General features: G+C 38.1%; 1 protein-coding gene across 8 annotated transcripts in view; it reads left to right on the top strand.

Annotated features, from left to right (window-relative positions):
* Window positions 1-26,310, top strand: part of RAI14 (retinoic acid induced 14) — a 90,549-nt gene extending 64,239 nt beyond the window's left edge. For 2 of the 8 annotated variants that reach the window (XM_074855945.1, XM_074855946.1), the window contains exons 4-18: window positions 6,639-6,727; window positions 8,493-8,557; window positions 11,138-11,195; window positions 11,703-11,773; window positions 13,179-13,285; window positions 15,528-15,706; window positions 16,359-16,387; window positions 17,347-17,433; window positions 18,092-18,178; window positions 18,879-18,939; window positions 19,282-19,400; window positions 19,905-21,455; window positions 22,246-22,395; window positions 23,950-24,015; window positions 24,275-26,310. In XM_074855945.1, coding sequence (XP_074712046.1) covers window positions 6,639-6,727; window positions 8,493-8,557; window positions 11,138-11,195; window positions 11,703-11,773; window positions 13,179-13,285; window positions 15,528-15,706; window positions 16,359-16,387; window positions 17,347-17,433; window positions 18,092-18,178; window positions 18,879-18,939; window positions 19,282-19,400; window positions 19,905-21,455; window positions 22,246-22,395; window positions 23,950-24,015; window positions 24,275-24,352 — 2,797 coding nt within the window. In that variant the 3' untranslated portion in view covers window positions 24,353-26,310. The remainder of the gene's footprint in view (window positions 1-6,638; window positions 6,728-8,492; window positions 8,558-11,137; window positions 11,196-11,702; window positions 11,774-13,178; window positions 13,286-15,527; window positions 15,707-16,358; window positions 16,388-17,346; window positions 17,434-18,091; window positions 18,179-18,878; window positions 18,940-19,281; window positions 19,401-19,904; window positions 21,456-22,245; window positions 22,396-23,949; window positions 24,016-24,274) is intronic. The other 6 variants (XM_074855949.1, XM_074855947.1, XM_074855948.1 and 3 more) reach the window with 6 other exon arrangements.

Below are 26,310 nucleotides of genomic sequence, written 5' to 3'. Positions count from 1 at the left end.
TGGTGCTAAGGGGGAGAGAGAGGGGAAAAATCTCCCACAGCTCCTAGTAAATCCATACCTGCCTATGTCAACTTCTTAAAATCTTAACCTGCCTTTACTCCAGAAGATATTAGTAGCAACTCATTGATTGAATGTCTTAAAACGCAGAATACTTAATTTTCTCAGTTCATAATGGTGCCAACTCTCTCTTGAAAACGGAATGTATTTCCTGTAACATTTTCCTAAGCTGATTTTTGCACTCTTGTGGCTGCATGCATGTATGTGACAGGATCATGACATGGACTGACAACATTTAATAAAAAGCCACATTTCTTACATTTACTCTTGTAAGGAGATGAAATGGGTGCAGTGCGAAGCTATGGCATTTATTTATTTATTTATTTATTTATTTTAAAAAAGACCTAAAGAACTAGTAAGTATTGATAGTGATACCAGTAGATGTCTGATTTTCCCTGAAGGCAGTCTGGTTTGCCAAACATCTGATGGTTCCTCCATAATTAAATGACTGGCTGTTGCTAAGACTCATATCTTCTCAAAAGAGTGACTCTTTTGATAATGCTTCCAGGAAAAAGTATTATGTGTCTTTGACAGGGAAACATTCACGGTTTAATCTTAGTTTTAAGGTTTAAGGTGAAATTCTATGTCCTATTCCTTCCTTTGCACTGATAGGGTGCACACAGCTGTGACTGTGTGATGAAACAGTGGAAGGCATCTTTGGTTTTCAACTGGTTTTGTTGCCTGTATCAGCTCAGCAGCCACACAGGTAGCTACCTACATGTGCTGGTGCAAGGAGAAAGCAGAACCAAGCAGACACTGCTCACAGAAGCATTTTCTTGTTGGGACACACAGTTAGTACTTTGCTGAGAGCCCTGTCTGTTGGACGAGGAAGGCAGAAAACACCTCCGGTTTCAGGACCATTCTGGGATTTTCCCAGTCTTTAAATCTGAAGGTGATACTTTTTCTATGAATTAGGTTCAGGATGTGTCAAATTTGTTTTGTTTAAAAGGCTCCCTTCATCATTGTTATGGTGATAAGATCTCAAACCATTGACAGAAAAGTAAACTGTTCTTCTCTAATTACTGGTCATCATGCTACACTGGAGAATAGACCACACTGGGCTGTGTCCTGAGTGACAGCAGGCGCTTCCTTCATGCACAGAATGTGCTGCTCCAGTGGTACTCACAGCCCTTGATCCTCCAGGTCGGGTCTCAGGCACTCTAGCACTTCTGCCACTCAGCCTGTGGTGGAAAACAATCAAAAGCCAGATGTCATCTAATGTCTTTATTTTTGCTGTTGTCATTGAAGTGGGAATTGAGGCTTTGTGGGATAATAGACACTGTAAGCTAAATGCTGCCTCTAAAATGTGTAAAAGCTCAAGTCAGCTTACAAAATCAGCCACATCATCAGTGAGTCTCTTTCTGACTGAGGTAGCTGGCAAATTGCTTGCCAGTCTTATCTGGTAGCAGTGAAGCTTGAATATCTTCCATTTCTATATATTTTTTAGTCAGTGTTACAAAGACTCCAAGCAGCTCTGTATCTTTATTTTATCAATCTTGTTTGTTTGTGTGAAGGTATTGGTTGGTCGAGAAACTATAAATCATCAAACTGTTGGCAGACAAGTCAGACTTATTTAAAAGTCAACACAGAGTTGACATACATTAGAAAATGAAGAAAAATGATATACTTTGGGGAGGGATGTTTTTGCTCAAAATAAACCTCGACAATGAGTGTATGTGAGTTCATAGTGTATTTCAAACATTCTTGCACTTAAAATATTTTCAGAACACTGAGATTAAAATGTCAGAGAACAATAGTATTATATGCTTGCATACAAGTTTGACTTTGTTCCATGTTTGTCATAATAGAAAATAGCAAATACAATATTCACTTAGCATCCATAATTCAACCATGTTCTTTATTTGCTTTGGATTTTGGTAAGTAATGTGTCAGACTACTTTCAGGCCCTAGAGAAAATCTGTGTTAGAGAATGCTAATTCTGCCCTGAAAAAAACCTCTGGAGCGTGACCTTGCCAAACAGAGGTGGAGCCCCCTGATTGGGTGTAATTTTTCTGCTCTTCTTTCTGTTTTTCTTTGCACAGATGAAAATTTCCTAGTTAGAAGGTTACTGTCTTAAATTAAGACTTCATATTTATTTTATCATGTTCCACTCTACTTTTGTGGCATTTTCCCTAGATATATGGACCACCCAGTTTTAAGCCAGCTGTCAAAATAACATTCAGTAAGAGGATTGTGCTCAGTTTTGCAGGATGTAGCTGTGCAAATGGTTAAGCAGAGAATCTGGATATGGCAGACCCATGTCTTATTGCTAACCACCTTAGCAAGCTCAGTTAGCTCCATTTTTACAAGTCTAACCTCTACATGTGGATTAATTCTGTTCTTCTACCTGTGATGAAATGATTTTTAAAGCAATGTTTTATGTGAGCTAAGCAGTAAAAAATGCAGCTCTTTTCTGTTTGAGTTAGACTGTCTGGAATTTACATAATTTTTGGAAAAACTCATTCTTTGCCTTTTAGCAAAGACCAGCTTTATCAGAACTCTTGTGTTCTGTCTGTCAGACACTGATTGAAGAAATGTCCATTCCCTTGCTAGCTTGACTTTACAACCAAAATGTGGAAAAGGTCTTCTGCCCTGAAGAAGGGATGGGCTTGTTTAGGACAGTTGTGAGTACTTTACCAGTTGACATCTATCTGTAAGAAATCTGCTGTTTAAAACTAGTTCAGGGATGTCATACACAGCTGTCCACTCTGTTCAGACACCAATCATTCATAAAAAGCATCTCTCAGTGCATTTGAAAATGTTATTTGAGTAACATTTCTGGTCAGGAAGTCTGAGGTCCTGACAGGACTTTGAGGTGATAGTCTTGTAGCTGTTCTCCAGTTGACCCGGAATCTGATGAACTTCCGCTGTGTGTTTGCTCTTACTCTGAAGGCCTGTTTGCTCCAAACTGGGCTTTGTGTTCCTCCCAAATACATAATTTTTTACTTTTATCTTGTGAAGGACTGAGTAGTTATGAGACCTGTACATTCCCAGTAAGAAAAAGCAGCGTCAACCAGCGATCTTTATCAGCCGCTACAGAGGTGGGTCTCGAATACTGAGTTGCTTCATTTCTGGATCCATTGAGAAAACCCCTGGGAAGGGTAGCTGCTCCTCTGCTGCACTGAAAGGTCTGGAGACAATCATAAAAGACCATCCCACCCCTCAGGAAGAATAGAAATGTTTTACAGCAATAAAATAAATCTATCTCAAATCAGTTCAGGCTGGGGTATGAAGATGTGGATCTAAGTGGTAGTAACAGGCTTATGTATTGTAAAGGGAAAATGAACTATGTTGTAATAGGATTTTAGGCTGAATGGCAGTCTAACCCTCAGTGTGGTCCTTGCTCCAAATCAAGCCTTACATGTTTGTTTTTGTTTGCCTAAGTCATTGCACAACCAGGAAATGGGAGGAAAAGTTGTTTGCTTTCATATCAAGGGAAGTTTATTCATGAAAGATGCAAGTAAAATGCACCACTGCTTAAGGATTCCAGATGGTGAGAACTCTAATATTTGGAAACCTGCAGCTTTTACCTCAAATATTTTAGGAAAGTTTATGTAGCTGGTAAAGAATTATTCTGTACTGAAATGAATGTCTACAGTCTTCTTTGTGTCAAGAGCCTCTGCTACTACACAGGAGCCCTCAGTATCTTACTAAAGTGGAGATGAGGGTTTGGTTTGGGTTTGGGGTTTTTTTAAGTACAAAAGAAAAAAAAGGAGGTGCTATTAACTTCAAAATCACTTAGAATTACTCCTCAAGGGGAAGTTTTTGCCCAGCGCTCTGTAAATACTCTTAAATATGACTGTAATAGCTTCATCCCAGCCTGGATTCTCCTCTCTCTCTTGAGCAGGGCTGATTTCCTGGTAAGCTGGTTCAGCTTACTAAACCAGCCTCTAACTAACCATGTCCCCTATTCCCCTCCCAGTTGCTTTTAGATTATTAAGAAAAAAACATCTCTCTACAGGGTTATGTGAGAGATGGTAGCAGTACAAGAATGTAGGGAGGGGACACACAGCAAGCAATTGGGAGGGAGCTGTAGCAGCCCAGTGCTATTTGGCTTAGGACTCTGTATAAATGACTGGGAGTTAAACTTTATCATCACAGAATCACAGAATCATCTAGGTTGGAAAGACCTTGAAGATCATCCTCTCTTTTCATGGGACTCTCCACATAGTTTCTATATTTTTGCTCTCATTAGATCTTTACATCCTTCATACATGTTCTCTCATCTTTCACACCACCTGTACTGCTTATAGATGATGTTTCTTTCAACCTACCAATTTGGGAGAAGCAATACTTTTAATCAGGCCTTTCTTACTTGAAAATGTTTTTGGCCACATGAAATAAAGCATCTGCATGTGTGATGACTTGTTGAGAATTGCCATGAGAATTGTTTACAGTGGTAGGTGGTGGGACTGATGTGTTCATAGGTGCATAGCCTGAAAGGGGTTAAGTTTTTCTTCTCTCTTTGATACTTTCTTTGCAGTCTGATTTTACCTAAATAAAACTTCCTTTGCACTTGCGTATTCATGTTGCATTTGGCACCATCCTAACCAGTCTGTCTATAAAACCTCAGTGTCCAAGATTTAGCCAAGTTTTTATTATTCAGATATTTATTATTCTTATGAATATTGTCAAATATAAGTGAGCCAAGTGATACTTCACAGCCTTCCTAATATTTAAATGACTTCAATTCTATTGTGTGTCTACACAGATGTATCTGAATGTTTCGGTATTTGCTGATATGTTGCGCCAGCTAAATTAGAGGTGTTGGATTTGTCAGACTCCTTTTGCGTCCCTCCCCCAGCCATTTTCCCAGAGCCTGAGAAACCTCTTCTGAAGAAGAAGAATGTTTACACAACTTTGCATTGGTCACCAAGTACATGAAGTTTTGATTTTGAATGACTAGAGAACAGTCAGCAGCAATGTTTTTTTATGCTCTTGGAAGTGTTAACTCTTCAGTTTGTTTATGGCAGTAGTAAGCATGAGGATGAGCACACAGGATATTTTTATATTTGCAGAGAATGGTTCAAAGCTTAGGTGCTGCCTGTCTGCCATTTGCAATCAGCAGCAGCCAGTGTGGGAAGGACTGCTTGTTGCTGTACTTGATAGAGGACCCTGTTCCAGGAGCTCTCCTGTTTTGATTAATTCTCCACCCTTTGCCAGACCTCGTCTGGAGGTCTCTTACTCTGTTAAGGCTTAGAGAAATGCAGTGTTGCAATTCACATACAATGTGCCAGCATATCTGTTTCTTTCCTGCCTGTTACTCCCAGTTTCCATGGTTAGCAGACTGAACTATCGATGTTAGTTTTAACATTTAAAGGAATCAGTTGCTCTAAATGTAAACTCTTAAATTCAGTAGTTGGTGTGGCTAAATGATTTGTGATGTACCCTTTAGATTCCAGGGGAAAATCCCCTTAACACAGGGGTGCATGATGTTAAAAATTAATATCTCCTTTAAAAGCTATTAGAAAACCCCCTGCCTTTTTCAGTTAGGGACATGTTGATGAAGGTCCCAAATTTTCACATGCTATTTAATAGTAATTGGAAGAGTTTTGCCTTGAATTTGTTTTTTTACATTACTCCCACTGGAAAACAGCTCTGTATATCAAGCTGATGTTAGCAGGACCCATGGGGAAGCAATATGCCTGCCTGTACTGTGCCCATATCTTGAGACTCACCAATGTTGGCATGATATGCATCAAGCGGATATAAACTTCTCTGTTTTCAGAAGGTTTTGCTTCATTTTTGCCTCCCAGCAAAATTAAGTTGGCAGCATATGTATAAAAGTGCTTCTGTGAATCCTGAGATGCCAAGGATGTCAATCAGGAACCTTCATCTGTAAAAAGGCCTGAATTCAGTGTAACTTCTTTGGTTTGTTCTCTAATTAGATCTTTGGTAATTCATGCAGTTAAGTGCATCCTGCCATAATGTGGTTGGTAACCTCTGCAATTTAACACTGTTCAAACAAGCAGGTACTTGAGGTGAAAAGCAAAACCAAAAGTTGAAAAAATACATCTCTAGCATAGTCTCACAAATATTGAATAGCTTTGATTTCTGCAGGTGAAATGCACAAACACCAGGATTCTTTTTCCCCCTCTATATGGAAGAAAGATGAGCTCTGTAAGGGACGGTACAGAAGAACAACTTGATTTAGTTTAATTTAGGAGCTGAATCACCTTTTAGAGGAACTAAATTTTGTTCACTGAAAGGGGAAATTGGGATTGACTGGAATGACTAAAGCAAAGTCAGTCATTGTGAATGTTTTCTTCATTAATTCCTGAAGCCCAGGCATTCCATGTGGATATATTACATCACTAGGGACATTAGTTTAGAAATTGGGTGGGACTAGATGCACATAAGGTATGTGGCATGGGTTAATGAGACAGCAGCCTGTGTAAAAGTATGACTATAAAAACTTTTTGATGTGCCTTCTCACTTTCAGAGCTATTATCTTCTTGGGAGGCAGTGGAGGGATGCCAAAAGATCTAAGGACAGGGAGGGGAGAACTTGCCAGTACTTGGTTTGTGAATGAAAGAGAAAGGAGGTCTTAATAAAAGTGACATGTAAATGCTCTCTTCCAGTTTTCACCTGGCAGCCACGAAAGGCCATGCAGAGTGCCTCAGGATTATGGTGACACATGGCACAGATGTGACAGCCCAAGATGGTGCAGGTATGCCTCTGTGAATCTACTCATGCAGCATAATACACTCAAATTGCTTATATAGTTCTTGATGTGCAGAGTACAACTATAGATTTGACAAGAGTTCTTTTCCACACACACCATGTAGGAAAAGCAGTTGTAACACTTGCAGGTTTAGGCATACTTGCTTTTTTCTGCACATAGAATTCAGATTCTAAAGCCCTTAAAAACTTTTGCCCTAATACTATAAATGTCAGCATTTATAGTGTACTCCAGATTCAAAATAGTTGCTCGATTTTAGGGTTTTTTTATTTTTATTTTGAAGTTAAAAAAACTCATCTCCCGCCAGCTCTTTTTGTTAACTTCTTTCAAGGCTTTTTAAAGGTTAAATCAAGATCTTTGGTGTTGCTTTTATGTGTATCCAAGCTATTAACCCCATTAATTGTACAGGAGTTGCAGTAAGACATTTCCTCAGGATTATGACATAGTGAAAAGAGTTGATACAGGCCATGACAGAGCTGAGAGCTATTAAGTATGCTGTTTCAGCCCTCAGAAGTCCTATGCCTTAATTACTACTCCACTAGGAGAATGATGGGAGCTGAATTTGAAACTGGCAAACTCTTCTTAATAGATTTCAGTTGACATATCTGTGGAGTCTGTGCCCAGCATTTTCTCCGGCTAGCTGAGTCACCTGAGTGAGCTGTCAGCGTTCTGTTTCTCTAGTAATGATCTGTAAATGTTGTGCCCACGGTTCTGTTTTGGCCACTGATTACAGCCTGAGTGAATTTGTCATACATGGAAATGATTTGCCTCTATAAGGAAGTGTCTGTGATACTGGAAGAAGCATTTAGATTATACATAATGATAAGAGAATATACGTACCTGATGCAGACTGTTATTTAGAATTCATACTTCATCTTGCCTAAGGATTTATTGGTTGTTTGGATAATAAGAGGTTGCCTGCTCTCACCTGAGAGTGTTGACCCAGTATTCATTAGGGAAAGTCTTGTCTGTAATAGTCACATTATTTACAGTGAGATTCTGCTGTCACCAGTGGCTCTGTCTGTACTGAGTACTAAATCTTGGCTCCTTTTCTTAGTTACATGGATAATTTATTCTTTTGCTATCTTGGCCTCTTTAATTTTTCAGATGCTGTGTAGGATGAAACTAGAGGAAAGACTGCAGTCCTTCATCATAAATCCATAGTAAATCATTGTATAGCATAACTAAATATAAGCTCACAGATGCTAAATAAATTAACCGAAATGGGAATCTATGAGATGCAAACCGAAGTAGGCCTGTGTTCTGAGTCCTCTTCTACGTGTACTCCACAGATGATACAAAATTGTAGTGGTAGCTGGTGATTTTGGCTGGTTTTGCTCTCAGTGCTGGGTTCCTTTTTTATTGCCAAATGGAAGAAATCATGAAGACACTTTACAGACATCTCTCTGCAAGGGAGGCTGAGTAATATGGGAAAATCGTTTTTTAAGAAACAAAACAGAACTGCGTGATCTTAGACTTACTTCTGCCAAGGTGTAGTCTGACACAGTGTTTGTGTCATTCCTTTATATGAAGCTAGACATTAAGATTATTCTGTTACCTGCCTGAACAACAGTCTGTTGTAAACACATTCTCTTTGATGTAGGTTTTTGTATTATTTTCTCTATCCTTACTTTTCATGTGTCATGACAAGAACAAGACAGATAATTCAAAATGTTGCCTTTGTCGTGGAGGAGTTTATGCCTGGTTTTTGGTCTGATTGAATACTTAATTTGCTATGCTTTTATTCGTTTAGGGCACAGTGCTTTACACCTTGCAGCAAAGAACAGCCACCCAGATTGCATTAAGAGGTTACTTCAGGTAAAGTAAAAATTAAAGAATTTTTTATTTTTGAAGTTTTCCTTTTGTTCCTCTAGACTGGTTCCACTAGATATTGACGCATTTCCTGCTAATAATCTGCATCATGTTCCTATACTGTTGTCCTATCTCCTTGCAATCAGGAGAGGGGCTTGTGTTTAAAGACCTTTTAGGCTCTATGAATGGATGATAGAAAACAGGGTCATATTTACCCTGAGTGGTCCACAAATACAGTTTTCCATGTGCAGCTGATCTGACATGACAAGTTTGGATTTCAAGCAGGTTGCATCTTCTAACTTGCTGTGTTTTGTCTGTGTGGTTGGATGGCTTGGAAGTAGATAGGTTAAGAGGTATAGGGGAAAAGGATTTTTCAGTTCTGGGGGGATTTTGATATTGTTCCACTGCAATACTTCCTGTCTGTGGTTGACCATAGAAATGTCTGTCAAGTTTAAAGTCAAAGGGAGAAGAAACCAAAGTAGTTTAGATGCTAAAATATGGAAAAAATTGAATCCTCAGTAAAATGAGGCAAAGGACAATTAGAAAGGGAATAGAAAGAATGGGGAAAAAAAAGCAAAAGTAAAGATGAAGAGAAGATTCTTGTAGTGTTGAGGCTGAAGATGTGTATTAGTAAGCAACAAGAAACATTATCTACCTCAGCCCCATTTCAGAAAGCCAGGGAGTTTTGGTGGAGGTGATCAGAGGAATGGGACAGATTTTTAGGAGTTTGGAGTTATCAGTAAGACTGTGGCTCAGACTACAGATGAAATAATAAATAATAAACAATAACCCTGCTTGAGCACAGAAAGAGAATGGATCCCATATCCCAAACCTCTAAATTGCTTTTCCCTGGTTACCTCAGGGCTCTACAGTCATCCCATGACTGACCTTGTCAATGTCTTTGACAATATTGGGTCCAGTTTCACTGATTCCCACCTCCGTACTTGTTGCAAGCTGATTCCCCTGTTCCTCCACACCTGGAAAAGGTTATCGTTAATCATTGAGGCTCCCCTCTTGGGGATTTCATTGCAAATAGCTGCTTCTAACCAAACCCATTTACAGCATAAACAGTGACATCAAGCTGTTACTGATGGTACCACATGCAGCAGCATGATCAACTCGGCTACTAGATGTGTATTTAATACCAAATATCTGCTGCCCATTCACTTACCAGCTACAACTGTAGAGTGCTTTTGTTGATATTTTGCTAATTTTATCGCAATACAGAGATTTCTAAATATGTTCGTAAGTGCAAAGCCATTGGTAATATTTTTCAATAATATATGTGGCTAGAATTGCTTTCTTGCTTCTGCGGACCAGCTTGGTGATATAAACTGTACATATGAGGAATGTCTAATCCTGACATGCTGGAGTTGAAGTAAGACAGGCTAAATAATTGTTTTACACAGGCAGAATCTTGACATTTTTGTTACAGAATATGGTAATCAATGTGAACCTGTTTTTGAAGAAAATCATAGAAGTGTTGCAGGCAGTGCTACATTTGAAAGTCAAAAGCTCTAATGTTTGTATTTTAGAAGCCCATTATTTCAGGGTCATATCTTCTTGTGTCCAGAGAAGATCAATGAAGCTGGTGAAAAGACTAGAGAACAAGTCTTGTGAGGAGCAGCTGAGGGAACTGGGGTTGTTTAGCCTGGAGAAACAGAGACTAAGGGGAGACCTTATTGCTCTCTACAACTACATAGAGGAGGTTGTAGCGAGGTGGGTGTCAGTCTCTTCCCACCTAACAAGCAATAGGACAAGAGGAAATGGCCTCAAGCTGCGTTAGAGGAGGTTTAGATTGGATATTAGGAAAAATTTCTATGCTAAAAGGGTTATCAAGCACTGGAACAGGCTGCCCAGGGAAGTGGTTGAGTCACCATTGCTGGAGGTATTTAAGAGGTGTGTAGATGTGGCACGTAGGGACATGGTTTAGTGGTGGACTTGGGACCGCCAGGTTTATGGATTGACTTGATCATCTTGAAGGTCTTTTCCAACCTAAATGATTCTATGATTCTCTTCCTTTGCTGTAAACTAAAACTAAAATTTTCTGTACCAAAACAAGTCTTGATGAAGATTTGAAATCTTTTTTTTTTTATTCATTATTTTGTAGTCTAGATTGATCAGTAGTAGCTGGTGGCTTATAATACCACAAAATATAACTAAATTGTTGATGCTCTAGTTTTTACAAATGCAAATGAAACCTTATTGCCTTTGAGGGAACTAATTGCCTTAGGTTGTAGTTGCTTTAACTCTTACTGTAATGTAAAAAAATACGAAGCTTTTCTGAGACAAGGGAGAGAGTTTCTTTCCTTTTTTGTTTCCTGATTTAAATTGTTCCAAAACTATAACATTTTTTTTGATATCTCTCTCACCATGAGTTTTTCCTATGGCTTCAGTATAAACTGAAAGGAGAAGATCAGACTGGTAGAGAGAAAGGCTGTGCCTTTCTTCAGTATTCTCTTCTGGAGTAGTTCATAAAACTTTTCTCAGAGATGTTCAGCACTCTGTCCTTAGCATAAAACATGTTTTACTTTCTTGGTGTTTCTCTAATTGCTTTTTTTCCCTTCTCCTTATTGAACTGTGCAGAGTAAATGTCCAGCAGACAGCACTGACAATTCTGGGAAAACAGCTTTACATTATGCAGGTAACTTCTTTGTTGAAAGCTTGTACCATCTATTTTGTTGTGCTTGATATTCCTAGCTACTCAGTCTGGTGGAGCTTTTTAGGTTCTAATTACATAAATCTAGTGAGTCCACCTGGTGGTTTACAAATTGTGGGTATTTTTTTAGATAAATACTGTGAGTGCTGAATTTCAGTTAATTACAGTTAACAAGCTTAACCTGCATGCTTGCAAGTGCAGAGCCATTGGAATACTTAAGGTTAGGTTGATTTTTATATAATTATTTAAAGATTGTATCTTCTCATGCTAATTTGGATCATTAATATTGGTTGTATTTCTGCATACAACTTGCTGTTTATTCTTTTTAGTCCTTCTCTCCTTCCTTCTTAAAACAAAGAAATACAATTTAATTTGTTTTTGTTGAACCCCACTGTAATGCTGAAGTATTGCAACTGGAAGTGCGGAACACAAATCTTGAAAATGGGATTTAATGGACTTTCACGCTTGTCTTTTTTTTTTTTTTTTTTTAAGCTGCACGTGGTTGCCTTCAGGCAGTTCAACTTCTGTGTGAACACAAATGTCCAATTAACATCAAAGATTTGGTACGTACCTCTTCTCCCATTGTGTACTTAAGGTACTTCAGAGCTTTTACTACCCTCCACTCCAGTCAATCTCAGGTGCAGCAGTTCAAAGCAATACTATGCTTATATCTCTTCTTGGATTTCTGTGTTGGAGGGATTTCATTTTGCAGCTTGCCATAGCAGAGGTGGGGAAGTACTTCACAGTCTGATACAGTAGTGGCATGATATGCTGCTTGTTAAATTGAGGCATTGGTATAAGTAGCTAGAACCAATTCTGATATATTCAAAACATGATAAAAGTCTTTCTGTTGACTCCGGTAGGCTTTGGAAAAGGCCCATTAGGTGGTCAAGTGCTGTGAAATGCTCACAAGCCCAAGAGTATGATAAGTCTGAAGGGAAAAATTGTACTTGATGTAGTCTGAAGGCTCAGGGACACTATATTCACTATTATGAAATGTCTACAAACAACCAGGTCTATTTTGGGGAATGATGCAACTGCCTGATAGAAAACCCTCTGATGAAAAAGGGAGGGGACCTGACAGAAATGAGGTGCAAAAGGGGGAAAAAAAAAAGGGGGGATAAAAAGTTTGTTTTCAACTTCTATCTGTCTCCTTCTCACCTGGTCTTTCTAATAAAAATATCTGTCACAGAGGTTAGACCTAAAATTTCAGCAGATGCATTTCAAGGGCAGAAAAGGCTTGTTCAGTCTTAAGACTGTAGGAGCATCTTAAAAATGTCCTCATCTTATGTCATGGTTAATCATAGGAAAGAGGGAGCCAGAGCAACCTCAGAGGTGCATGACAAAATGATGACAAGCAATGGTCAGAATTTGGGTAGTGGACCTAATTGAAAATTGAAGTTAGGTACTAGGAAAAAATTAATCTCACCATGAAGGTGGTCAAACACTGGAACTGGTACCCAGAGACGTCATGATGTATCTGCCTTTGGAGATGCTTAAAACTTGACTGGATGTCTCTGAGCAGTGTACTGTAACTTGAAGTTTACCTAGCTTTGGATTGAGAGCAAAGGGGGAGAAACCCCAGATGACCTCTGAAGGTGTCTTCCAACTGGCATTATTCTGTGATTATATGAAATGTTGTATTTTTGCCTTGTACTTAGTTAAAATTATCATTTTTGTTGCGGAGTGACTTAAAGGTATTGTGTAGTTCCAAAATCATCATGTTATAGCATTAAGCAAACAGAAAAGGGAGTACAAAGCAAAAAACATTCCTACTCCTAATGCTTTGCATCCCCAGTAGTCAAGAAAGGAATTAAACCCAGCTATATTTATGAATCACGAGAAAAATTTATTGATAACGCCTTGTTTGTGCTATATAGAAGTAAAGTTCATAGCTGACCTTTAAATCTCAGTGATATTTGTAGGTGGATGGATAATTGTTCATAGCTTCTTTAAATGCATTCCTAGGATGGGAACATACCTCTGCTGCTTGCAATACAAAATGGTCATACGGAAGTCTGCAAATACCTTCTGGATCATGGAGCAGACATCAACACCAGGGATAAAAATGGAAGGTACAGCAGGTTAACATGTTAATTCTTCCCCAAGGCTGACTGTCAGATGAAGCTTTCTTCTCAAATCCTTCCCAAAATAGTTGTTGTTAGGTGAAATAATGCCTCCTGTACTGGACAGCATATCCTGATTTTTGAGAAAGCTTACAGAATTCTGCCTAAAGGGAAAAGTGAAACAGAAGAAACTATGTAAGTATAAAATTAGATGTGCCTGTAAGATTTCCCTTGAGCTACCAGAGCATTTTTAAAGAAATCCTACAAGAATCTGATTGATAGCACTTACCCACACATCACTTCGTACATGTCACAGTTTTAAATGCTGCTGTCTTCTTGGCATCAGTTTCTCCAACTTAAATCCTGAAAGTTTTACTTAGGAGTGACATATGTGGAGGGCTCTTTTTTCTACCATAATGTAGCCACAGCAGCAAGAGAAGAGTACCATAAAGCTATATAATGGAGATGCTGTTGTCTTAGAGACATTTAGAGATTTGTTGCATTAATAGATAGTACATGTGTCAGAAAACGGATTTTTTAAAACAACATCCTTGTAGTGAAACATGCACTTGTTTTGATGATACTGATGAAGATCAAGAGTCTTTGAAAATTATGGACTGTTTTATAAACAGTTGGTTAAACTGTGAAGCTAAAGCAGGATGCTGAGAAGACTTGGCACTTACACCTGATAGCAATCTTGTTTATCATCTGTGATACAATGCTCATATTGTTCTTTGACAGCACCTGGGAGGATAAGACTGGGCTCTAACTTAGTTTTTATCAGTCCAGAGTTTATTAGCGCACTCTTTAAGCTGTCTAAAGAAAACTTCTTAGTTGTCTTGTTTGGTTTGAATGGCCTCATTGGTGCTTTGAACCAAGGTACTGCCTGTTCTGGGACCTCTGCCTTCCCCTCAGTCTCTTACTGTTTAATCAACAGACAGCATTAAGAGTTTCTAGTTTAATTGGATGAAGGCATTTCTGTCATAGATAGGACAGCCTTGTGGTTTTGTATTTTCTTTTTAAAGAAAGTACTGTGTGTAGATGCAAGAAAATGATATAATGTGGAATATATCATTTCACTTCTCTCTTTCCTTCTGGTGGAGAGTAACTACTCTTGCATCTCATGTTCACAAAAGTGGTTAAGTTTTTACTGAAAAAGGAGAAGCCTTTTTGGGAGAGGAAGGGGATAACCTTTGAAAATGGTATCTCCAATTTCCTATCTTGTCCAGACTAAGTTAATTATTTTGGTAATCTAAAGCCATCCCTGTGACTCTGGAGGTGTTATTCAAGTTACTACTCAGCACTACTTTTTAGCACAGCACTGCATCAGCCATCACTTTTCCGGGGCTTAGCCATTACAGGGAATATGTTTAATTCAATCAGTGAAATGATTGTCTAAATATGTCGCAAATATTATCACTGTAGTAACTTTTCAGTTTCATATCTGTGCTGTGGAATGTGTTTGCCGGCAAACATGGCCAACCTATTAGGCATGTTTTCATGCTGAGAAGGGAGAATTATGCCCAAGCAAGAAAGCAATATTAGAGCATGTTTGAAAGGTGGGGTTTTCTGTGTGTTCCTAATTATTCTGTACATCTCTTATGACACCTTCAAGTAATTGTGAAAAACAGATACAACCTGTTAGGAAAACACTCCATCTGTGAGCTACCCTTACGCTAGGATCTGGCACTGTTAAGCTGTCTGGTGTTGGAGAAGGAATTGATTGTGCTCTAATGGACTTTTTCTTTTTTTTTTTTAAACTGAATAGGTGAGGAGTTGAGGTTAAACCCACCTCTTAGTCTTACTGAAGAGCTTTGAGATTGTCTGGCTTTTTGTTTGAAATCTGTTTGTCTGTTTTGTCTTAAAAGCAACATGTGAAGGAGAACAGCAATGAAAGAAATGCTTTCATGTTGTACCACGACTTGCAGAGCTGTAATTGGAGTGTGGCAGTGAGGTTTGGTAGTCTGACTTTATCCTGCAGCCATTTCTATTTATGACTTTCCTCCTTGGCAACCCTTTTTAGAAATGCAAAGCATGTCAGGTCTTTGCAGAAGGTCCCGCTGAGGAGTATGGGGAAGAAGAGGAGGGGCAGGAGAAGCAACAGTTATATGTATGTGTCAATACACATGTTGATAAAATCTTGCACTTTATTGCACAATAACTGTCTCACTTTTTCCTAAAAAAATGAGCTGCTGCTTAAAGAGTACACTCTTGACACTTACTCTGTGTGTGTTTTGTCTGTTTTGTCCAGAACTGCTTTGATGATGGCTTGTGAAGTGGGCAGCCTTAACATGGTGGAAGCCTTCCTTAGGAAAGGTGCAGATGTCAGTTTAGTAGATGTCTTTGGACAGAATGCCCTGCATTACTCCAAGCTCTCTGAGAATACAGGGATCCAGAATCTCCTATCATCAAAGTTATCTCAGGATGTGGGTATGTAAGAGATGCTGATCTGCAGTTTTATCACTTCTTATGTGTATATTTAGCAATGAACAAAGTTACTTCATAAGGTAGGCTGAAAAGTTTCAAAAGCCATCTTCAAGATGTTCTGGGTGAGGCTTCCCAAAAGCAGGAAAATGTGGTCTTTGCCATAGATGGTAATATTTAGCATGGATAAAGCACTGAGCAGGGCAAAAAGAGGTGTTTTTGGAAAATAAAAGGTAAGCTGATGTAGCAGCATCATGAAATGTAGCATACAATTTGGAATTATGTGGAGAAGTAAGTTAAACATACAGCTTCTCAGTAGAGGAGTTGGAGGAGGTACTGATGCATGCAGAGGGTTTTATGGTCAAGCGAAGATGAATTTCTAAAGTAGGAAGCTAATGTGCAAGAATGGTGTGAGATTATGGTAGGGTAAGAATTGTCACAATCCTCTGAATTTTATCTCAATATGAAACCCAAAAAGCAGCAGAGAAGGGATTCAAATGGAATTTGGAAATTAAAGCATATTTCTCAGATTTCAGACAGGAATTCAAAACCCAAAGTAGTTATGGTGTGAGAAGTAGAGCTGAGAGATGGGTTAGGAATGACAGACACCTTTTTCTTTAATAGCTGTTCTTAATTCCATGTCTTTTCTGCTTCACAGATACAAAGTCAACAACAAAAGCAAAGCAGGTATTTTTCCTTTTGGTTTTAAAAATACTTGGGCTATATAGACTTGTAACTTAAGAAAAAACAGTAATTGATGTGACTAGAAACACTAGTAAATGTCACTGTGAGATGAGCTGCTATTAACTACTCTGTAATCTGGAAGGGTTTTGTTGCCTATTTAAAAAATGTGTTTCAGGAACATCCCTTTTGGGCTTAGCTTCTCTCTGTAACAGCAGCCACCACCCTCAGTGAGAAAAGGAATGGAGGGTGTGTGTATATGTGTACACGTGTGCTGGGAAGATATTCCACTTGTCTCGTGTAATGCAGGAGCTTGGTTTTTGGCTCTCTGTCTCTTTAAACTGTAGAGAAGATGATCGTAAAGTTCCCTGTTTCCAAAACATATAATTGAGGATAATCCCTAGTTATATCTTACTGGAGAACCCCACCTGTGAGAATCCCAGTAGATTTAGGCAATTAAATTAGTTTCTTACGTTTTTAATTTAGTATCGTATCTTGGAGTGCAAATAGACCTTGTAGACCTGCTGGTTGGCTGGAAAGTGGACGATGGTGCAATGCATTGGTTCATTCCTTCTCTGAGTGGAGAGGTGGGAGCTTAGGCAGAAGTTGGTGGAGAGGAAAGATGGTAGCCTTTAAGAATGGCATGACTGGACTATGTATGAATGGAAGTATTTAAGATCACTAGTGCTAAACCTATTGTTAGCTTCTGCTTTTTCACTAAATCTTGTTTGTTTTCACTGAAGCATGGATTACAAGAGGGCAGATTCTTATTTTCAGGCATGTTTAATATCTTTGTTAGTAGAGTTGTAGTCTTTACATAGAAAAAAAAAAGACACTGCATGAGCTGCCAGAGATGATATTAATGTGGGGTTATTTTTTTTTTTTTTTTTTCCAATAAACCAACTTGCTCGGACTTTACTAACCAAACTAACAAACCTACCTTTTCTGGCTGGTGAAACTTTCAGCATGACCAAGGCTCTAAATTAAGTTCAGAAAGAAGTGGAACTCCAAAAAAACGCAAAGCCCCACCTCCTCCTATCAGTCCTATTCAGGTAAAGAAAAGACCAATTTTGAGATGCTTTTAGGGGGTGAAAAGCATTTTGAACTTTATGTGAATAGTATGGGCTGGATTTACTCTGTCACTCTTATTTTTATAAGTGTGTCTTACCATGAGTGCTTTTCCTGACATGAGGATAACACCATGAAAGGACATGTTGGTTAGGTTAACTAAGCAAGATTGCTTGAAATACAGCATGGCCTAAGATACAACTGTATGAATTTCACTGTGCAATTGCTTCTTCCACCTAAAGTTGAAGGTCCTCTTTTTTTTTTTCCTGACTTCCAGAAGTAAATAATTATGTATATTTTAATTATACATATATATATGTACACATTATTATATGCATATATACATATGAAAGTAAAATATTTAAATGTATAGTATCAAAATGCAGTTTAACAGTTAGGTTTAATGTTAAACTGGAATGTTACCTGTATAACAGCTACACTGCATATATAATACTGACTCAGAGCACTGAATAATTAGATCTGCTCTTTGAAACTAACCTAGAGGTGTGACTTATGTTAGTGCAGGGAAGAGTACTCTTTAATCTCTCTGTGTGTGTATATATTTATATACAGGCACATGTTAGAGAGATAGTTATATGTAAACGTATATGTACACACCTATTTATATAAAATCTTTTACAGCTTAGTGATTTGTCCTCTCCACACTCATCAACTTCAACTCCCATGACTGGAAAAGGGCAGGCTTTCTTTGCTGATCAAGTGTGCAAGGTATCAGTTTTTTGTTCTTATGAAGCTTAGGGAAGGAAATGTAATATCTTAGTAATCTATTTTGCTTAATAATCTATTTTGCTGACTGCAGAGTCTCCGAATTAATTAGCTGAGTTTTAGGAACAAAAAGGAATCCAAATCTATTTTGATGTAATTTATAAAGTAATTGTGGATTACTTTTATGTTTATTGAATATGTAAATATAATTAGTTATAAATTAGTATTTAGGAATATGGTTATGAAAGTAAGTATTAATGCTGTGAAAGCTCATTACCTATTACAAGTGAAGTGCACAGCATTGTGCAATGCAAAAAGTCAAAACTCTTTCACCAAAAGACAACAAGGAAGTAGTTGAGTGTGCTTTGTCTGATCTTTACCTTATGGTATTGAAGACTTTTTTTTTTTTTAAATACATGACAATAAATTGCTACTATTTATCTCAGGGGCTGCAGCCTTACAAACTATCTATGAGATAGTTGCCCATATTTCATAAATACTTGATGACAATTGGGCAATGGAATTGCTTTAGCAGATTTTGAAATACTGGCCACATGCTACAATTAAACAAGACCCCAGAAATAAAAGAAACCCGCTTTGCCAGGCTTTTATCCAGCAAGATCTATATGCCTATACTTCTCTTTAGTGAACTGTCCAACTTTACCTCTGCTTCCTTTGAAAGCATTTTCTTTTGTTGTCTCAGCAGGAAGAATTCAGCTCCTCACATCGCGATAATAAAGACAGGCTGAGTGACAGCACAACAGGTATACAATAATACTGAATCCTTATTTTCATATTTGGTTAGGTCTTCTAGGTGGTGTGAAATGTTGAAATGTGGTCAGAAATCCTCTGTACCTTTCCACTTAGAATGTGAGCCACAATAAGTATTGACAGTAGTTTTGTAATTTCATTAGCAGCTCCCCACCAAAACCTGCTGCTGTTGGGTGATCTAACATGTTTTTGGGGAAAGAGTTTCTAGGAACAGTTTGCTTGCTCACTATACTTAGTGGTCATGGGAACAAACAGTTTAATTTGAGAGGTTAGAATAACTAGCTAGCATTCCAGTGTTTTGAAAGCTTTTGAATCTTTTTTTGTTTTTTTGAAAGGTGCTGATAGTTTATTGGATGTGAGTTCTGAAGCTGACCAGCAAGATCTACTTCTGTTGATGCAAGCAAAAATTGCTTCTTTGACATTGCACAATAAGGAGCTGCAGGACAAATTACAGGTGGCATATTTTTGTGCTGTTCTAGTGCCCTCCTAATCTGCTAGCAGAACAGAGAGCTGCTTACTGTTTAAAGAGATGTACTGTGAAGATAATTTAATGAGCTTGGTGGTAAGATCATGGAAACACTCTGCCCCAAAGGATTAAATCAATGTTTTGATCTTCTCACTTTTCCCATAAATTACCAAATAACTTTGTTTATGATGATAACCACATTCTAAAAGATGTTGTTAACAGTTGTGTTAGCAGAATTTTAATTTGCATGGCTTTGATTATTAGCTTACGGAGATCAGCCCAGACTTTCAGAGGAGCTTGGCACTTACTGCCTTCTGTCTCTGTAGATCACTGAATGGGAGCAGCTTTGAATTTTGGGATTGAATGAATGGGAGGGTTTTGAATTTTTCTAAAGCTTTTTCCATGGTACTTTGTCTGTTTCTGTAGGATGTGGCAAGATTTCCTTGCTTACTCTATTCTAAAAATAATCACGTACTTGTTTCTATTGTGCAGTTGTTCGACTTTCTTTTTGCACAGGAAAGAACACCTAAAGAAGTGGATTCAACTGTAGAATCTTATCATTCAACTCAAACAGAGTTTGAGCAAAGAGCAGATAGACAAAATGAGTTCTCAGCTCAGGAGCTGAAGTCTACATTAAATGCCACCCAAATTCAAGAAAAGTTGACAAGCCCCAGTGAAGTAAAAATAAATTACCTCCAGGAAGACTTAAAGGATGTGCAGAGGAAATTAGAGAATTCTGAAGCCAAAAGAAAGCACACAGAAGCTCAGGTCCAGTCTAGAGTCCCAGAAACAGATTGTTTAAATAGCACAGACATTTCAGAAAATAGTTCTGATCTCAATCTGAAGTTCCAAGAAACTCAAAACAGGTATGAGGAAGCTGTGAAAGAGGTTTTGAATGTAAAAAAGCAAATGAAGCTGGATCTTGTTTCCTCTGAAAGTGAAGAAACCAGTTCTGATCTGAGGAGGTTGAAAGTTACATGTGGAGAAGTTGAAATGCTTAAGCAAGAATTGAAGAGGGTGCTGGAGGAAAGCGAAAGACAAAAAGAGAAAATGAGAGAGCTACAGAAAAAGTTTGAAGAAAGAGAGCAGAATGTGGTAAGCAAATTGTCTGTGGAAGAGTGTGAGGAGATGAAGAATTCATATTGTTCAGTTATTGATAACATTAATCAAGAGAAAGCATTGTTGATTGAGAGGTACAAAGAAGGGCAAGAGGAAATTAAAAGGCTACAGGACAAGCTGACAAATCAGACGCAGTTGGAATCTAGTGCTGAAGCTGGAGAAATGAAAGATGCGATGCACAAAATGGTAGATGAGCTCAACAGACAACTTAGTGAATTGTCTCAGTTGTACAAAGAAGCACAAACAGAGCTTGAAGAATATAGGAAGAGAAAAACTTTAGATGATATAGCTTTGGACTACATTCCTAGAGATGAACATGAGAAACTGATGCAGGTAACAAATTCTTTGAAATACAAAGCAGAGAATGAGTTATCAGAAATGAAATCTCAATACACAAAAGTATTAGATGAAACAGAAGAACTAAAGCAACTGTTAGATGCTCAGAAACAAAACTCTTTGCCAATTACTGAACACCATCAGGTGATGAATGCACTCAGAAATACTGTAATGGAAATGGAGGAAGAAATAAATGAGCTTAAAGTACTGCTTACCAACAAGGAAAGCGAAGTAAGAAGCTTACAGAAGGAATTACTGGAAGAAAAAGCTGCAATTAATGAAGCAATGGTACCCAAGGCTACATATGAAAAGCTCCAGTCATCACTGGAGGGTGAAGTTAGTGTTTTGTCATCCAAGCTGAAGGATGTAATCCAAGAGAAGGAAAATGTGTCCTTAGATGTTATGCAACTGAGAAATGAAGTTTTGCACTTGAGAGAAGAGAAAGAAGGTATGCATACTCTGCTTGAAGCAAAGGAACAGGAGGTGACTGGTCTTCAGCAAAAGTACCATCAAGTTCAAGAAGATCTTCTTGAAATGAAAAGATATTCTGAAAGCTCATCAAAACTGGAAGAGGATAAAGATAAAAAGGTTAGTGATTCACTGTAGTGGAGGGGTGGTACATGAGTTCAAACTGCTAACATGTTGGATGGTGCATGGGTGTCCTAATAGATGATGTGTCAAGCATCACAGAGTGGAGTAACTTTTGAGTGCACTTGCCCATCTGAAAATTCAGATATCAAGCAAGTTTTCAGTATGTTTAACTTTACAGTTGGTTTCCCTCCCCTGCAGAGATACGCATGATCTTTTAATTTACCTCTTTTAAGTTCTGTTTAGGTTGGGTTCACACTATTCAGGCAACTGAAGTCAAAGAAGTGGGATTTACAGCAGGAAGAGATTCTAGAGGAGACAAGAAAACAAAAGATCAGAAATGACCAAAATTCGCTATTCTGATTTTACTATATTATCTCAACCTTAGCATGACTTGACTGTTTTTCCTCTGCAGCTACCATATCTGTCACTACAACTTTCTTTATACAAAGCTATGTATTTTGCTAGCTGTGAATAGCTGGCCTATGTTTGTTATGTTCCTGCCTTGTGTTCAGCAGCAGTATTTGTAAAGGTGGTAACTGAAATCCTTGTTTTCAAATATTGCTGGCTTTCAGAACAAGGAGTACATTTTGAATTGGCTGGTCTAGGAAAGGGGATAGAGAAGCATTGTAACCCTTTGCTTACATGTCTCTGTTTGTCCATTGAGTTTATTTACATCTTGTTTTTCCTCACTTCTTAAATTTAAGTTACAAATAACCCCAAGGTGAGAGCCACAGGAGTACAGTATGCCTTGCAGCTTTTCATGAAAACCTCTTTTTTGCCTCACTAGATCAATGAAATGACCAAGGAAGTCAGCAAATTAAAAGAAGCTTTGAACAGCCTTTCTCAGCTTTCCTACTCGACCAGTGCTCCCAAAAGACAAAGCCAGCAGCTGGAAGCATTACAACAGCAAGTGAAGCAGTTGCAAAACCAACTGACTGTAAGTGTGATATTTTGTAAACCCACCATTATTCCCAGCTCTCCGAAGATATGCGTGCCATTCTTCACTCTGCCTTATTTAAAATGGTGCACAGTCAATGAGTACAAGGAAAGGAATTTTCATCCAGAAATTCTAGAATTACTCTGAAACATTTAGGAATCTGCAAGTCACAAATTGCTCTTTAGAAATAGTCTAACTAAAGAAAACTGTTTTCCCCAATATATTTTCTCAGATCAACAGTGGAGCAAAGTTTCTGTACTTGTAGTGAAATGTAGTGGCCAGACCTGATGCTGAGACCCTGATTTGTGAAAAGTGTAGCCAGTGTGCAGCAGATTTGTGTGTTTTCTCAAGAACACTCATCAGCTGAAGTTGTCTTGGGTGGTTTTTTTTAAGCCAAAATAAATTCAACTTTCTGGACTAAAGGCATGAAGTTTCAAATTGAGCAAATCCATCTGTTTACAGGGAGCACAGTTTATTCTCTGAAATTCTGAACTGCTTAAAGTTATTTTTTTAATTATATTCTTTTGTGTATGAAAGGTCCAGTCTTCTAAGCTGCGTTGACTCATAATTGCTATTTGCAAGAGCTAGCCTGTCCAAAGGAGCACTTTAATTCACTACTGAGGGTGAAAAGAAGGTACTGCCCACCACAGGCCTTTGTTGAGAGCTCTGAGTAACTGAAAGGAGAATTCCCAGCCTGGCATGCTAAATGGCTTACCTGTTGTCTGCTTTCCTGCCTTGCCCAGCAGACAGAAAGAAGGGTCAATATGCTTATGGGCCAGAAAAATTACCTTGCAGTGGGGAGAAATAAGTAGGCAGACAGTTAAACACTGCATCCTGCCAGTGTAAAGGCCCAGACTGTTTCTTATCCCAGTCCACCATGTCCAAAAGGACTCCTCACCTCCCAATTTAAGGACCAGCAAAGCAGTGTCAGGTGCAAAGATATGCAACACACGAGGAAAGTGGGTATGATTTAAAACAGGACAGAAGCATTCTTTCCTTTTTGTAGGCTAGCTTTCCTAACAGCTTCACATTTATTTGCAAAGATGGCTTCTGGGATGTGGTACCTGTGATCATGAAGAAGGACGTTGGCTTTTCTTGTTTGAATGTATAGTAATTAACTAAGGATTTCATGGGTTAAGACCTTTTTTTCCCTGGGAAGGCATTAGCTGACAGATGGGTCACTGACTTCAGGGAAGAGTTCAGTTGCAGTTGAGGGTTGCTCGGTCAGAATATTGTTGGCTTTCCTCAATTCTGGTTGCTGATAAACTCAGGAGTATGTGCTCATTCCACATCTTTGCAGCTCAGCACTTCTTACAAGTGATGTAATCTCACCAGTTTTTTTGCTGGGCTGGGTAGAATTACAGCATTTCTGTGGACCATGTTTCCAAGCAAATTATGTTTTGAATGGCTAGTGGCACAGTACTGTCTGAGCTGATTTCCACGCATGCCTAAGACTATGGTTTGTAATTACCCAGATCTCTCTAAATCTAGTTGGGGAGTTCTGAATTCAACAGTTCTGAATGCTCTGTGACTTTCTACTTAACTATTTTCTAGGAGACAAAGAAACAACATCAGGAAATTGTCTCAGTTTACAGGATGCATCTTCTCTATGCTGTGCAGGTATGGTCGCATATGGTCAGTTACACAGTGTTGGTATTTTAATGAAAGAGGTTTCGTCTGCAGATTTAGTAAGAACTTTGCATGTTTTATCTAAGACATCCTACTGAAAAGGTAATGACTGTTTAAGCACAAATTCAACACTGCTTCCTTTTAGGAAATTGATCTAATAACTGTATCTCAAAAATAGTTTGTAAATCTTCTTAAAGAGTAGAGAGATGCTTGAATTCAAACATCTTTTCTTCTTTTTCCCCTTGTTTAGGGTCAAATGGATGAAGATGTCCAGAAAGTGCTTAAACAAATTTTATCTATGTGTAAAAGCCAATCACAGAAAAAGTAAACAAAAAAGCCAAGGAAAACTCCCCATTTTTATTAATCCTATTATGGGTGTTTATCTAGATTTGCCTTAAGATATAAAATTGGCAATTTGCTGCTTTTGTGTTATTGTGCTGTTTGTGAGGTGGATTTGTTTGTCTGTCTCTATCACTTACCATGTGTATTTGCGTGTGCAGTAACTAAACACATGCCTGCTTTTCATATCCAAAATGCAAGTATGTTCTTCAGACTTTTTACCTAGGCCACTCCATGTCATGTTTACCCTAAAAATACTTTCTAGCTTCCTCCAATAGCCGGGGATTAATCTAGAGGAAAGCACTCGTGTTGCCTGGGTAAAGATGAAATTCTCCATAGGTCTTCTGTACTGTTTATAAGCTGCAACTTGTTACTGGGGATTAATTTAGTTGCTTGAGGTTGTAGCACTCGGATTCCTGACATTTTGCCATATACAGTCTTCAGCAGAGCAGAAGTAAGCCTTGCAGCAGTGAGCAGAAGTAGATATTTATGCTAAACCAGAACATCAAACAGCTACACTTCTTAGTGTAAAATTATTTAAGATTAACACACCATGAGGTAGCTGTCCCAACCCATCCAATGCACTGAGTACACAAAACTCATACCATGCTTCACAGTTTCCTTTCATAACTGCCTGGTAGTGGAATAAAACTATTTCAAAAGGTAAAATCATTAGTTTATTGAAGTTCTGTACAAAGCAGTACAGGAACATCTGTATAAACAACCCTTTATGATAGGTTTAGCTATCTATGCAAGTGTTGGCCATGAAGCTCAGGAACAAAACCAGAACATATACTTTAGACAAGGGATTCTAGTGAACACAGGATGTTTACAGTGAATGTCAATGCCTCATATTTCCTAACCTCACTTTTGTAAAGATCTTCTCTTCAGTATATTTTTATTGGCCCTGTAATGAATTTTTTTGTAACTAAACCATTTTTTCTACATAATGTTTGCATTAAGCTTATTAACAAATATTTTTAGGTAACCGTGTTTTAGAGAGTTTCTTTTTATACCCCCAGGTATTCAGTAATAGTGAAGCATAGTGAAGTGTTTTCAGTTTGTAAGAGATCTGTAAGGAATAATAAACCTGTCTGTCAGTGTGGTCCAGAGCAGTGAAGTGTAAAATGCAATTCAGCCTGCTGTTCCAAAAAATGTAGAAATGATAGGTAGAGAACAGCAAAAGGTGTCAAAAATTTCTGCATGTTGTTTGTAGAGGCTAGGGGCATCAGTAAAGCCTTTATCAGCACTTTTAAATTTAAAGTCAAGTAAAAATGCCTGATGTGGCATAGTATGAACTATGGAAAAGTGTTTCTAAGCACACACTGCACTTGAGAGTATAAAACCATTCTAACTGGCTTGCAGCTTCACTATGATGTCTTTTTTATTCCTGTTAGTGGATATGTCTCTAATAGAGAAATCTTCCAGAGCTATATAATCTATGAAGTTTATGTAGAGTCATAATATGACAAGAGTCAGCAGTGCCTCAGACTGACTGGACTCATAGTGCACTTATATCACATAATTCCTAACCCTGGCAAAACTAAAATGGATTTTGAAAGCAAAAAGAAAAATCACACCTTTATATCAGTTAGACCTTGGTGTTTCTCTTCTTGGGTGGTTTAACTAATGCCTGCTAATTTTGAACAGTATTTTGTAGTTAGATGGTTTTGAAAATGCTCCAAAGAAATGTGAAAAGAATTTTGCTGCAGCACTTCAAAGAGAACAACAAGATTTTAAGCATACTATTGCCACAAAGTGTAAAACTTGATGAACCATTTTGTAGGTTGCCTGATGGATTTAGTCTTCTACTTTGTTTTGGTTTGTATATTTATTACAGTTATCTTTGGGGATTATTGAAAATTACATACCACAGCATAGCAAGTTTCTTTATATGTAATTTACAAGAAGTTTCCTTATGCAGCAAATAAACTATTTCCAATTTTT

The sequence above is a fragment of the Strix uralensis genome, chromosome Z (assembly GCF_047716275.1).
Source record: "Strix uralensis isolate ZFMK-TIS-50842 chromosome Z, bStrUra1, whole genome shotgun sequence".
NCBI classification, from domain to species: domain Eukaryota; kingdom Metazoa; phylum Chordata; class Aves; order Strigiformes; family Strigidae; genus Strix; species Strix uralensis.
Note: the sequence above shows the minus strand (reverse complement) of the source record. Positions and strands in the feature narration are given on the sequence as shown.